The 12,570-nt window shown below is 43.2% G+C and overlaps 1 protein-coding gene across 2 annotated transcripts in view; it reads left to right on the top strand.

The window, feature by feature from the left end:
- The first annotated feature begins 103 nt into the window (after positions 1-103).
- Snx1 (sorting nexin 1) overlaps positions 104-12,570 on the top strand; it is a 39,015-nt gene continuing 26,548 nt past the window's right edge. The window contains exon 1 of one of the 2 annotated variants that reach the window (XM_015998003.3): positions 104-278. In XM_015998003.3, the coding sequence (XP_015853489.1) occupies positions 264-278 (15 nt within the window). In that variant the 5' untranslated portion in view covers positions 104-263. Of the gene's footprint in view, positions 279-1,816; positions 2,083-12,570 lie in introns of those variants that run through there. The other variant, XM_006979318.4, reaches the window with a different exon arrangement.

The raw sequence follows: 12,570 nt of genomic DNA, 5'->3' as shown, positions 1-12,570 counted from the left end.
TCAAAACAGTAACGTGAAGGACTTAAGGAAATAAACTGCAAAGACTACATGCCCCAAGATGCTCTGCTCTGCTTCGATGGGACAGAAAAAAGAAAAAAAAAACCACGCCGGCGGCCCGTTAGGCGCGTTGCATGCTGGAATGTCTGGGGTTAGCTGAGCAGCGGCGAACTGCATTCTGGGACTTGTAGTCTCATTCAGAGGACCAAGTAACGGACTGTTAGGCGTCACCAAGCGCCCCACTCAGCTCCTAGGAAGAATTAAAGATGAATCCTGAAGAGGTAGGGAAGAGAGGAGATCAAGGTTACTACTGTTAGGTGAAGCCCTAGAACGGAGACTCTTCTCAGCTCTTTCTCAGAGAAAGCTGCTTCCAATCAAGTCTTTCTTACTTCCTGATCAGGCCGGAAGTGGGTTTCCTTTGCGGTGAAAGGGAGTATTTTAGGAGACCAGTGTTGATAGTTAGGCATGACGAAGGGGCAGGGAAGACTTGGGTTGTTTTTTTTTTGTTGTTGTTGTTTTGTTATTTTGTTTTTTGTTTTGTTTTGTCTTCTACAGTCCAACTCCCCTCCATGGGGCGTATTTCTACCTTACAGCGAGAACTTCCTCTGTGTCCACTGTGTGTAGTGATGATAATGGAAATCACCATTCTAAAAAAAAGCATCCCCTAAACTTTCTTGTGTTCATGGCTGTGATGGGTGCCAGTTACAGGGTGACAGTGTTTCCAGCCTCAAATATTTATTAGACACTTAATTTGCATAAATGAAGGTTACACGCTGAGACACTCCAGCAGCTTACAACCTGTGAAGGAGTCCACCACTGATGCGGAGCTTGCAGGAGTTTGCAGTTAAAAACAACCAACTTTACCAGGCGTGGTGGCTGGCGCCTGTAGTTCCAGCACTTGTGAGGCCGAGGGAGGAGCATTGCCATGAGTTTGTGGCCTACTTTGGTTACAGTATTACAAGCCTGCCTAAGTGAGACCTTGTTTCAACCAGAAAAGCAGACCACCTTTGTTGGTGTTAGTGACAAGTTTCGTCTCTGAAAAGAAAGGATCACTGTGCAGAATTAGTCCATGATAACATAACCTACATTATCTTTGAACTCTAGTTGACTTCGACTCACCAACCTATGATTAGGTCCCAGGAAACTTTAGTCCAGTCCCAACAATATCCCTGTCATCTCTTCCATTTCACTTCATAGCCATTGAAAGGATAACCCAAATTCTTAACGAACGAGCTTAATTCACTAAGACCTCCCCTTTGTGTGAAGCCTGACTTCTCACAAAAGGATCGATAACCTTTTATTGTTGCACACTGGAACCCTGAGTGTGTTTAAATTGTTGATTTACAAAACTGTCTCCTTCATTAAACTGTAAGCACTTAGTTGAGCCAGGAGCTTTTTGTGTTTGTATTTGAAACGCACAGTACGGTGCCGAGAGCTCACAGTGAATGCTCAGTATATATTGAATGAATTAGTGTCCAAAGAATAAATAGCCAAACTTCCTGCAGTCTTTTCAGACCTCAATCAAAAATATTTATTGAATCTCTGTAAGAGCACTGTCCTTGGCATGAGCAGGTGGCATGCAGAGGTTTTCAAATGTTTTTAGTCACAGACTTTTTTTTTTATTACAACAAAACCTCAGAAGCGTGACAGATAGAGCTATGCAGGGCACAAAGGCCTGGAGGAACTGGGCAGCCTCTAGCTCCTCCTCTGCCCGTTTGGCCCGCCCGAGTGCGGCGTTGCGGTTCGGGGCTCGGATTGGCTGGGCAACAGCCCAGGCCCCGCCCCCAGTGCCTGCCCCTCGAAGCCCCGCCCCTCTGGTCCCTCGGGGTCCCTAACGGCCCTCGCGCACCTCTCCCAGCTGGAGCGCTTTGCTCGCGGCACTGTCTATAAAGTTGTTGTTGCTGCTTCCGCCACCGGTGGAGGAAGATGGCGTCGGGAGGTGGTGGCTGTAGCGCTTCGGAACGACTCCCTCCGCCCTTCCCTGGCATGGATCCCGAGTCCGAAGGGGCTGCCGGGGGCTCAGAACCCGAGGCTGGGGACAGCGACACAGAAGGGGAGGATATTTTCACTGGCGCTGCTGCAGCTGTGAGTTCCCACCCTTTGGGTAGCTAGCAGACAGGAAAGCTTCCCCTCGAAAGAGAAGAGAAGCTTCTCAAGGGTTCGAGGGTTCTGGGCATAGTGGGCCTGGTGGGAAGTCCTCGTCCAGTGTCAGCAGTCAGGACTCGAGGGCCCTAAGGGTGAGAGGAGCCCTCGAGCCGGGCTGCCCAAGCCGGGGCGGGAAGAGAGGATGGGGGGTGTGGTGGCTTCCCCGCGGATCCCTAATAGCCAAGAGCAATCTAGGCCGTCCTCTGGCCCTGCGGTGTGGTTACTTCATGGATCCACCTGGCAGTTCTGCTGGTTTTGTCCTGGGGAGACTAACTTAATATGACAGATAAGAGAAAGGAGTGCAGACCATCAGTTCCCCGGCCTTAGTGCTCCGAAAGTGGAAACCTGATCTAGGGTAGTCTAGGATCATGACCCGCCCACTGATCCTCTAGTTAGACCCAGCACTTCCTGGTCATTACCAAAAGCCCATTCTGGATCCTAGTTTATGAAAGTTAGGTTGTGACTCCTTTGATCTCTCAAAGGATCGGGCCAAAAGCCAGTTGATAAATTACTACACGGACCAGAAAGCTTTGCTTCTGGTAAAAGGAAACGTTGAAGTGCTTGGAAACCGAATTGTCCATGTGAAGAGGAAAAATGTCTCCCATGATAAACATCCAGGTTTCAAATGAGAGCTAGCTGCTGGCAAAACCAACCAACCCCCTAGTCTTTAGATGTGGAATGTCATGAGTTAACAGTACCAGGAGAGATGTTTTGGGCTATTTTGTGAGAACACTGACTCATACCACTTGGTACAGTTAGTTCCAGCTTATAAACGTCTTCAGTACTGAGTCTATGGATTTATCTTTCGGTCTTGGTTTTTGTTTCTCTTCAGAATAGCTAATCAGTATCTGACTGAGTTAAACAATTTTTAATTCTGTATACAGCATGTGTCTGAAAACTTTTAAGGTTCTCCTTATGTCAGAAAAAGTTTAGATTTTGGAGGCATTTCTTCCATGATCATAGTTAGATTTTACTGTGTTGAGAAATTGAGGGCCTTAATCCCAGTTCATAAAGTGCTTGCTGGTGCTAATATAACAGCAAGTTGTCTAATGAGGTCTGTTACTCTAAAAAAGAATAACTCACTGCTAATGTAGTCTTTGTTTTGTTTTAAGTATCTTTATATAGTTAATCTCTCATAAATTGTGGAGACCAGCTCCTGTTAGTATCTGCTGGGATGACAGATGAAATACCTGAAAATTGAAACTGGCACTGAGGAGCTATTTTCTAGAGTTCTCAAGTGAAGTTCAGAAGCCTGTGATCTTATTGAGCTCAGCCAGGTAGCTGATAGAGGCATGATACCTCTTTTTCTTAAGACTATAGAATTCTCTTGTCTCCTTCCCAAAAAAGAGGGAAGGAAGGTCAGATTGACTTTGCTCTACCACAGAAAGCAGGTGCTGGGGTCAAACCCAGATCTTTTCAGATGCTAGACAAACATTCTACCACTGAACTATGTCCCGAGTCACTAATTATCTTTAGATTTGACCCAGAATACTAATCTTAAGTAAACTAAGGCTTCACTAAACTTTTATTAAGGGGTCATTAATTATAAATTATATTTTAATAGATGCTTTAGTTGTGAGCCAACAAATATAGAGGGTTGCAGCACTTCTGCACAGTTATAGTTAAGGAAAAACACTGAAAAATAAAGAAATTAAGTTGGACCTATTGGCACAAGCCTGTATATAAGCTCAGCTACTTTGGAGCTGAGGCAGGGGCCTCTGTCACAAGTTCAAGGTCAACCTGGGTACAGAGAAAATAATAAGGCTTTGAAGTCTGATGTTAATCTGGGCTGTACTCCTTGCTATTTTAACTTTGGTTTTTATTTGTTATTACTTGAGACAGGTTCTCATGTAGCCAAGGCTGGCTTGAACTCCCAGTCACCCTCCTGCCTCCACCTCTGAATGGTAGGCAGGCATACTCCACCAAGCTCAGTGTTGCTAACTTAACTTTGGACAAAGTATGCTCTAAGTACATTTCCTCAGTTCCTAACAAGAGGGAAAAGTAAGTATCTGGGGGTGGAAAAGTCACAACACTTGGGAGACTGAGGCAGGAAGATCAAGGCCAACTTGGACTTTATGGGACATTGTCTCAGGGGATTAAAATAAATAGGGACCTGAGCTTCCTGAGGACTGGACAGGGTAAGAGGGATGTAGTAGAATCTCTCTCTCTCTCTCTCTCTCTCTCTCTCTCTCTCTCTCTCTCTCTCTCTCTCACACACACACACACACACACACACACACACACACACACACGTCAACAGGAGGGTGCTGTATTTACTACTATTATAAGGGTAAAGTTAGGATGTGAAATCCTGGGAACAGTTGTTTCTACACAACAAATTTGTAAAGAACCTTAACTGTTTTAGAGAGCTTGGGCTGTATTAGTTGATGACCATTTCTGAGTCAAAACTCCCGCAAAACTAATAATAAATTAGAAAAGTTAATCTTAAAATGGTTAATAGTTTATCATAATCAAAGCTAACCCATAAGATTGATTTGATTAGCTAAAAGTCATCAGAGTCGGCACTTTATGGGTCTTTGGCTTCCTATTATTTTAAGTTAATGTGTGTGTATATGTGGTGTGTGTGTGTGTGTGTGTGTGTGTGTGTGTGTGTGTGTGTGTGAGTGTGAGAGAGAGGGAGAGGGAGATGAGGCTTGAATCCAGGGTCTTAAGCATTCTACTTAAGCATTCTACCATTGAGCTACATCCCCAGCCCAAATTAATCTTCCTACTGTGGTTTGTTAACATTTTAGAGACAAAGAAATAGGCATTAAATAACTGGGAAGCTGAGGCATGTAACATTTAAACTAATTCATGGCATGCATGTAATTTTCTGGACAGCTGCAGTTGTTAATCATCCCATCTGCTCTCCTCTACAGCCGGGAAGCCATGTCACTACAGTAATAAAAATGTGATTTGTAATCAAAAGATAGGCCCGTGAGGTACTTCTCAAAATATATAAGCCATTCATTTGAGTTAGAGAGCCTAAAATCAAAAGAATCATGAAAACAAATCTGAAGTCATTAATAAAGTCTGAAACTCTATCCAGATCTTTGTTGTAGACTTGAATCAGGATAATTATTTAGTTGAAGCTTTCTTCTAGAATAGGGTTTCTCTCTCAATAAAACAAGGGACTGAATTAGAGCCATTGGCATTTCTAAGTTCTTGATGTTATGGTCAAAATTTGTAAAATAGCATGCAGGTTTTTACGACTTCACTGGTCTGCTTACTGTAAGGAAAGGGCTTCACAGAAGCAAACCCCTTTGTCCTCCCAAGTCCTACCTGCTCATCTCTTCAGCAGCATGCCAGGACCATAATAGGGTTCTCTTCCAAATAAAAAGGAGAGAACTATGGTGGCTATAGAGAAATGAAATCATTAGCTCCTATTTTGGCCAAAGCTGGCAACTTTTTTATTTTGTGATATGTCAAGTCAATTAGGAAATTTTTTTCTCATTACTCTCATTTGTAATACCTGTAATCTCAGACCTTGGGAGGCTGAGGCAAGAAGGTCACAAGTTTAAGGCCAGACTTTGCTACATAGCAGACCCTATCTTAAAACAAAAACAATAAGACTTAGATTAATGAGAGAATATAATTTACCTTTATTGGTGTTTAAAAGTCTTGGGTAGTAGACCAGCAAGATAAAGGTGCTTGCTGCCAACCCCGACAACCTGAATTTAATCCTCGGCACCCAGGAGAGAATTGATTCCTGAAAGTTGTTCACTAACTTCCTTCACATGTGTGCTGTGATGCATGCTCTTGTACTCAGGTGAGCGCACGCACGCACGCACGCACGCACGCACGCACGCACGCACATTAATGTAATTTAGCCGGGTGGTGGACCATGCTTTTAATGCCAGCACTCAGGAGGCAGAGGCAGGCAGATCTCTGTGAGTTCGAGGCCAGCCTGGTCTATAGAGTGAGTTCTAGGACAGCTGGAGCTACACAGAGAAACCCTGTCTCAAAATAAATAAATAAATAAATAAAATAAAAATAAAACAAAAAATTAATGTAATTTAATTTTTTTAACTAAAAAAAAAAAAAAAACAATTCTTATTCTTAGATAGCAGTAGCTTGTGATTGCCGGAATTAACATTTAAACAGAAAAGGACATGGACTTCTTACAGTCCAGCCCTAAATCTGTGACTAGTACACCATGTATCCTGGGGTAGGGGGTATGCATAGCAAAGATTGTAGTAAAAGCTGATAACGTTTATTATATTTTTAATTTGGGTTAAGTCTATTCACTTAACTGTAAAACAGATCTTCATGTTTTCATTGGGCAAATTTAAAATTCTGTAGCCATCCAACAATGCCCACTCCCCTTTTCATTTCTAGTCTTGTTTCTGTGATCGTCATTGTATGTAAGAATGTTTCCTGTTGAGGCAGGGTCTCACTGTGTTACTCAGGCTAGTCTCAAACTTGTAGTCGTCTTAGCAGGCTGACCCTTCTGCTTTAGCCTCCCCTCCCCAGTAACTGGGACTACAGTCATGAATTACAGTGACTAGCACAGATTTTATGAACTTGGTGGCTACTTTTTTTATTTTGAGACAAGGTCCCATGTAGTAGCCCAGACCGACCTTTGTTGAGGATGGCCTTGAACTCCTGCTCTGCTGCCTCCACCTCTGACCTTGACTACTGTACATACCTCATATAGTATAATCCTACAAGTCTGGGCTTTTGTTTGTTTGTTTGTTTGTTTTGTTTTGGGGACAGGGTCTATGAAGTCCAGGGTGCCCTCAGTCTCACATCTGCCTGCTGTGACCTCCTGAGTTCTGGGATTACAGGCATGCATCACTGTGCTTAACAGTATGTGTCTTTTTGTGCAAGCTTATTTTGCTAGGTATAATAGCCTCAAGGTTCACCCACGTTGTGCATGTATCAGGACTTCATATTAAAAGTGAATAATATTCCATTGTATATCTTTTCTTTCTATCCATTCATATGCCATTAGACACTTGGGTTGCTTTTACATTTGGGCTATTATGAAACGTGCTTCTGAACAAGAGTGTGCAAACATAAAGTTCCTCTTTTAGTTCTTTTAGATCTATTCCTAGTACTGGGATTGCTGGATCATATGGCGACTCTATTTTTAATTTTTTTATTTTTTATTTTTTGGTTTTGCTGGGATTAAAGGCATGTGACACCATCGCTTGCAGATGTAACCATAACCGACTTCAGCTTAATTTTTTTTTAAGAACCTCAGTACTTAATACCATTTTACAATTCCATCTCATCTCTTTTTCAACCTTATGTGCATGTAGAGTAACTTCATTCAGTCTGGACAGAATTTGGTAATTTTATTTTTTAAAAAATGAGAAGAGTAACAATTTACCTAGTTAGTATTTTAATTCGATATTCTGTGAAATGTATATAATGGTTATTCCCAAAGGTTTAGCCTGTCTTCAATAAATTTGTGAGCATATTGTGGTGGAGGGGTGCATGTGTATGATTGCACATGTGTGCCTGTGTATGTGGGGCCAGAGGTCATCATCATGCATTGTTCCTCAGGAGCCATCCATCTTGTGTTTTGAAACAGTTTCTCATGGCTGGAGAGATGGTTCAGTGGTTAAGAGCATTGGCTGCTCCTCCAAAGGACCCTAGTTCAATTCCCAGCACCCACATGGCAGTCCACAACTCTCTCTAACTCCAGCTCTAGGGGACCTGGCATCCTCACATAGATATACATGCAGGCAAAACTCCAATGTACATAAAAAATAAACAAATCTTAAAAAGAAAAGAAATAGTTTCTCACTGGGACATGGACTTGCTTGTTAGACTAGTAATCCTAGGGATTGAACAGCTTAGACTTCCCAGCACTGGGAATTCTAATGTTCCACCATGCCCAGCTTTTTAGGGGGAAACTGGCAGAGAACTCAGGTCTTTATGCTTCCATGGTAGGCACCTTACTGATTAAGGTATCTCCTTAGCCCCTTCAGTAAATTTCTTTTTCTTTAAAGGAGTTATTTATTTTCTGTGTGTGTATGTCTCAGTGAGTGTGCTTGTGTGTGTGGTGGGGAGGTTCATGCCATGCCTGGCTTTTACATGGGTGCTGCCAGTTGAGCTCAGGTCCTCATTCATGTTGGGGGTGGGGGGGTGTGGGGGTGGGGGGGGAGGGTCAGATGACAACTTTCTAATCAGTTCCCTCCTTCCACCATGTGGGTTCTGGGGATCAGACTTGGGTCGGTGAGGTTTGTGTGGCTAGTGCTTTTATTCACTTGAGCCATACCCCCAACCCGCTTCTCTAGTTTTAGCAGGATTTCTGATACTGAATCCCTCTAGACTGAATCCTGGCCCTGCCAGTGCTGTGCAGACCAGGCTAACTTCTTTTTTTTTTTTTTTTTATCGTGGCTGGAGAGACAGCCATGGGTGCTGGGGAACCGAACTCTTATATTTTTGGTTGTGAGCCTAGCCTGTAACGGCTGAGCCATCTCTCCAGCCCCCAGGCTAACTTCTAACTCACAGAGATCTGCATGCCTGCCTCCCTAGTGCTGAGACTAAAGGCTAGCACTGCACCCTGCAATAATATTTTTTGTTTATTGATTGGTTGATTGATTGATTGATTGATTGATTTTAAAGATAGGGTTTCTCTGTGTAGTTTTGGTGCCTGTTCTGGATCTCTCTCTGTAGCCCAGGCTGGCTTGAACTCACAGAGATCCGCCTGGCTCTGTCTCCTGAGTGCAGTGTCGGGTCGATTCTGATGACTTGGCTGCGGACAGTTGGTAGGGTTGAGAGTGGAGAGGAAAATGAACACTCTAATTTCCCTCCGTGGTCCTCAGAGCTTCTCGGCACTTTAAAGTAACTTTTGGCATGAATAGATCATGGGTAGCTGCTGTGGAGAGTAGCCACAAGTACCTCATCTCCAGAAAAATCCTGTTGCTCAACTGTTAGGCTTTGCTGAGTCAGACGGCCAGCCAGGCTTCTTCACTGGGCTTCAGGACACATTGATCCGGGTTTGCCTTTTCCATGGTGGAGCTAATCTACCCTTTAGTGTTCTGATCCTCCTGGAGCTTTCCCTACCTAGAAGTGAGGGAAAGGAATTAAAGCAGGGAGTAGAACCATGTCTGCAGCTCTGTTTTAGCTGATCACAGACAGCATGCCTTTTTACTCAGATCTCCAATGGCCTGGTTCGTGATCTTCCTTAACTAGTAAAAGAGTCAGCTTCGGGCTCCTTTTCTCCACCCCTCCAGAATACCCTTTCCTTCTCATTTCATCTACTGTCTACCTCAGAATTCTTCACCTTTTTGTGTGTGTTATAGACTCATTCTGTAGACCCGTTCTCAAAATATTTTAATCCATAAAATAAAATATGTAAGCTTACAAAGGAAACCACTAGTATTAGTAGCAGGTACTGCTTTCTTTGTTTTTTGAAACAGGGTCTCACTGTACAGCTCACGATGGCCTTGAATTCAGAATTCAGGGCAGTCCTCCTGCCTCAGCCCTTCAAATGCTGAATGTATAAGCATGAATCACCATACCTAACTCAGAATATTCTTTTGTTGTTGTTGTTTTTGGTTTTTTGAGACAGGGTTTCTCTATGTAACAGCCCTGGCTGCCCTAGAACTTGCTTTGTAGACCTGGCTGGCCTTGAACTCACAGAGATCCAAATGCCTCTGCCTCTGGAGTGCCGGGACTAAAAGCAAGCATATCCTTTAAGATGATTTAAATAATAAAATCTAAAAATATGTATAACTACCCCAATTTTTGAATAAAGATAAGCACAAATGATACATAGGTATTTGTAGCAATTATACAGAAATATCTACTGTTGGGCTGTGGGTTATGATTCACTGGTGACGTCTTTGCCCAACACAGGTCAGATTCTGAGTTCTATTTCCAGCACTTCAAAACAGAACAAAACACCTAATGTCCATTAGTTATTGTCTCAAGTACTGTTGTTGCAATTATAGCTTCCTTTATAATCAAAGAAAATGGTGCTTTTTGGCCAGAGGTTAGGGAAAATGAAATTGTAATTTTGTTCCTATGGAAGTTCAGAGACCAGCCCTTGAATGCTATGGCTCATGGGACCCACGGTGTGTGGGGGTGGGGTGCCAAAGCTATGAGAGAAGGTAACACTGTGAAATGTTTAAATTAACCATTTGTTTACCCAGGTTGTAGAGTAAGATGCACCCAGATTCCAACCAACACAAAGTGTTCATTTTTCCCAAGTAGATGTTAAACTGTTAAACATTGATTCTGGGAGAGGACTCGTCTACAGTACTTCCCAAAATTGTCCCCAACACCTTCAGAAAGGGAAGCAGCCTCGTTAACATCTGGATTTGTGCCTGGTGCTTCCTGTATGGACTTTGATAGGACTAAAGAATGATGAAATTGTTGAATTTGTGATAGTTTATTACTACTGGTAAGCAGCTAATATACTGATACTACCTCATTTATTTCTCCAAGTAAAGGTGGCAAAGGGAGCAGTATTTCACGCCAGGGACATCTAGAGTCGTTTTAAAGACTGCGGCTTGTGTGGGTGTGGCTCCTGGGACTGACTCCTCTGTGCTTGCCTTATTAAAGCAGTGTGGTTGAACAGTTCCTTAACTCCTTAGCTTTACTCAGTAGTACTCATTTACTCTTTAAAAAATAAATACTCAGCCTGGCCTGATAGCACATGCCTTAATTTCAGTACTCAGGAGGCAGAGGCAAGCAGACCTCTGTGAGTTCGAGGCCAGCCTGGACTACAAAGTGAGTTTCAGGACAGCCAGGGCTGTTACACAGAGAAACCCTGTCTCAAAAAACCCAAATAAATAAATAAATAAATTTAAATTTAATAAACAAATATTAAATCTAGCCCTCCAAAAGCCATGTTATTGTAGCATTTAATTTGGATTGGGCCTGTAAGTATAATTATGGTTTCATTTTTAATGCAGTTACTTATTACGTTTATGTATGTGTGCGTGGACACGTGTATTCATACCACTGTCAACATGTGGCGGTCAGAGGACAGCTCTCAGGAGTCAGGTCTCTCCTTCCACTGTGTAAGTCTCTCGGATGGAACTCGCGTCACCAGGATCAGTGGCAGGCAGGCACCTTTAGCTGCTGAGCCAGCCCCAGCTGAGAGTTTTGATGGACCCTACTGAGGTCTCTTAGATGCAATCTCTGTGTCCTGTGTGGAGCAAAGAGCAGTTAAGCAACACAGGAACGAATCACAGCTGCTAACCTCAAGGGAAGCTGCCCGGAATCCTGGCAGTGGTTTCCAGTCCAGACTGGCCGCGTCAGCTCCGAGGAGCCCACGCCTGGCTTTCTGTGCTAGGGAAATCACACTCGTGGCCTGTGCCTAAGAGTTTGAGGCTGATAATTGTTAAAAATTACCCATTTGCTCTTACCAAAAGTGCCCTCTTCCTGGAGGATCTTTCTAGTACATCTCTAAGGTCAGCATTAGCCCACTCTGCTCTGACTGCAAAAGCAGGAGCTTTTAGACGGACTTATCAGTGGAACCACCTGCTAGAATTCACAGCCGAAAAGGAGTAAGCCGGTGTTGGATATGCTAGCTAGGAACGCTATCGGCTAACAAAAGAGAATGTGGCTGTCATGTAAAAACGACAAGGGGAGACAGGCAGCAGAGGTCCTTGGCTCTATTTTCTACAACATATTATTTTCATCGGCTGCCTAGAAATGCTTCCTCTTTCGAACTGATGGGTAGCTGTAACTTTCTGACTACCCAGGAGATATAGTGTTTTTGAAATGGTGTGAGTAGTTCAGTGTGGGCTTAAACTTACTGTCCTCCATTACCATGCCTGCTTACTAAAGTCTTAGAAGTATACTTTATAAAGCTTTAGTGTTGACTCTGCATTCAATGTGTGTGTCTCTTCCTTCTTCAAAAATAACTTCATCCTGAAATTTTACATGTTCAAAACTAGCTTTCTTAAAACAAACAAAACCTTAACACAAATTAAAAGTTAGCTTTTGGAGACTGGAGAAATAGCTTATGGCTAAGGGGGCAGAGACTGTTTTTGCAGAGGACCTGAATTTGGCCCCAGAACCCTTATGGGGCCACTCCAGCTCCAGGGAATCTGATGTCTCTGGCCTCCACAGACACATACCAACACAGAGACACACATTCATAGACTTAATAAAAAATAAAAACAATCTTAGAATCTTTGAGTTAGCTTTTAACTTTAGATGTGACTATGGCAACTGTTGTTGTAATACCTGGGCGGGTTGTATTTTGATGGCAAGTCTTTGTAACCTGTCTTGCTGAAGCCTTGTTGTCCTGTGCACCCCATGCACCCCACCCCACCCACACAGTGCAGAGATACCATGAAATGTCCTCCTTTTCTTTAAAAAAAGGTTCTGGCTGGGTTTGGTGGCGTGCACATATAACCTCAGTCTTGGGAGACAGCAGCAGGAGGTCTGTGAGTTTGAAGACAGCCTGGGTTACATAGGAAGACCTCAAAGTTTTTGTTTTGCTTTTGCTTTTTG

The sequence above is a fragment of the Peromyscus maniculatus genome, chromosome 7 (assembly GCF_049852395.1).
Source record: "Peromyscus maniculatus bairdii isolate BWxNUB_F1_BW_parent chromosome 7, HU_Pman_BW_mat_3.1, whole genome shotgun sequence".
NCBI lineage: Eukaryota > Metazoa > Chordata > Mammalia > Rodentia > Cricetidae > Peromyscus > Peromyscus maniculatus.
Note: the sequence above shows the minus strand (reverse complement) of the source record. Positions and strands in the feature narration are given on the sequence as shown.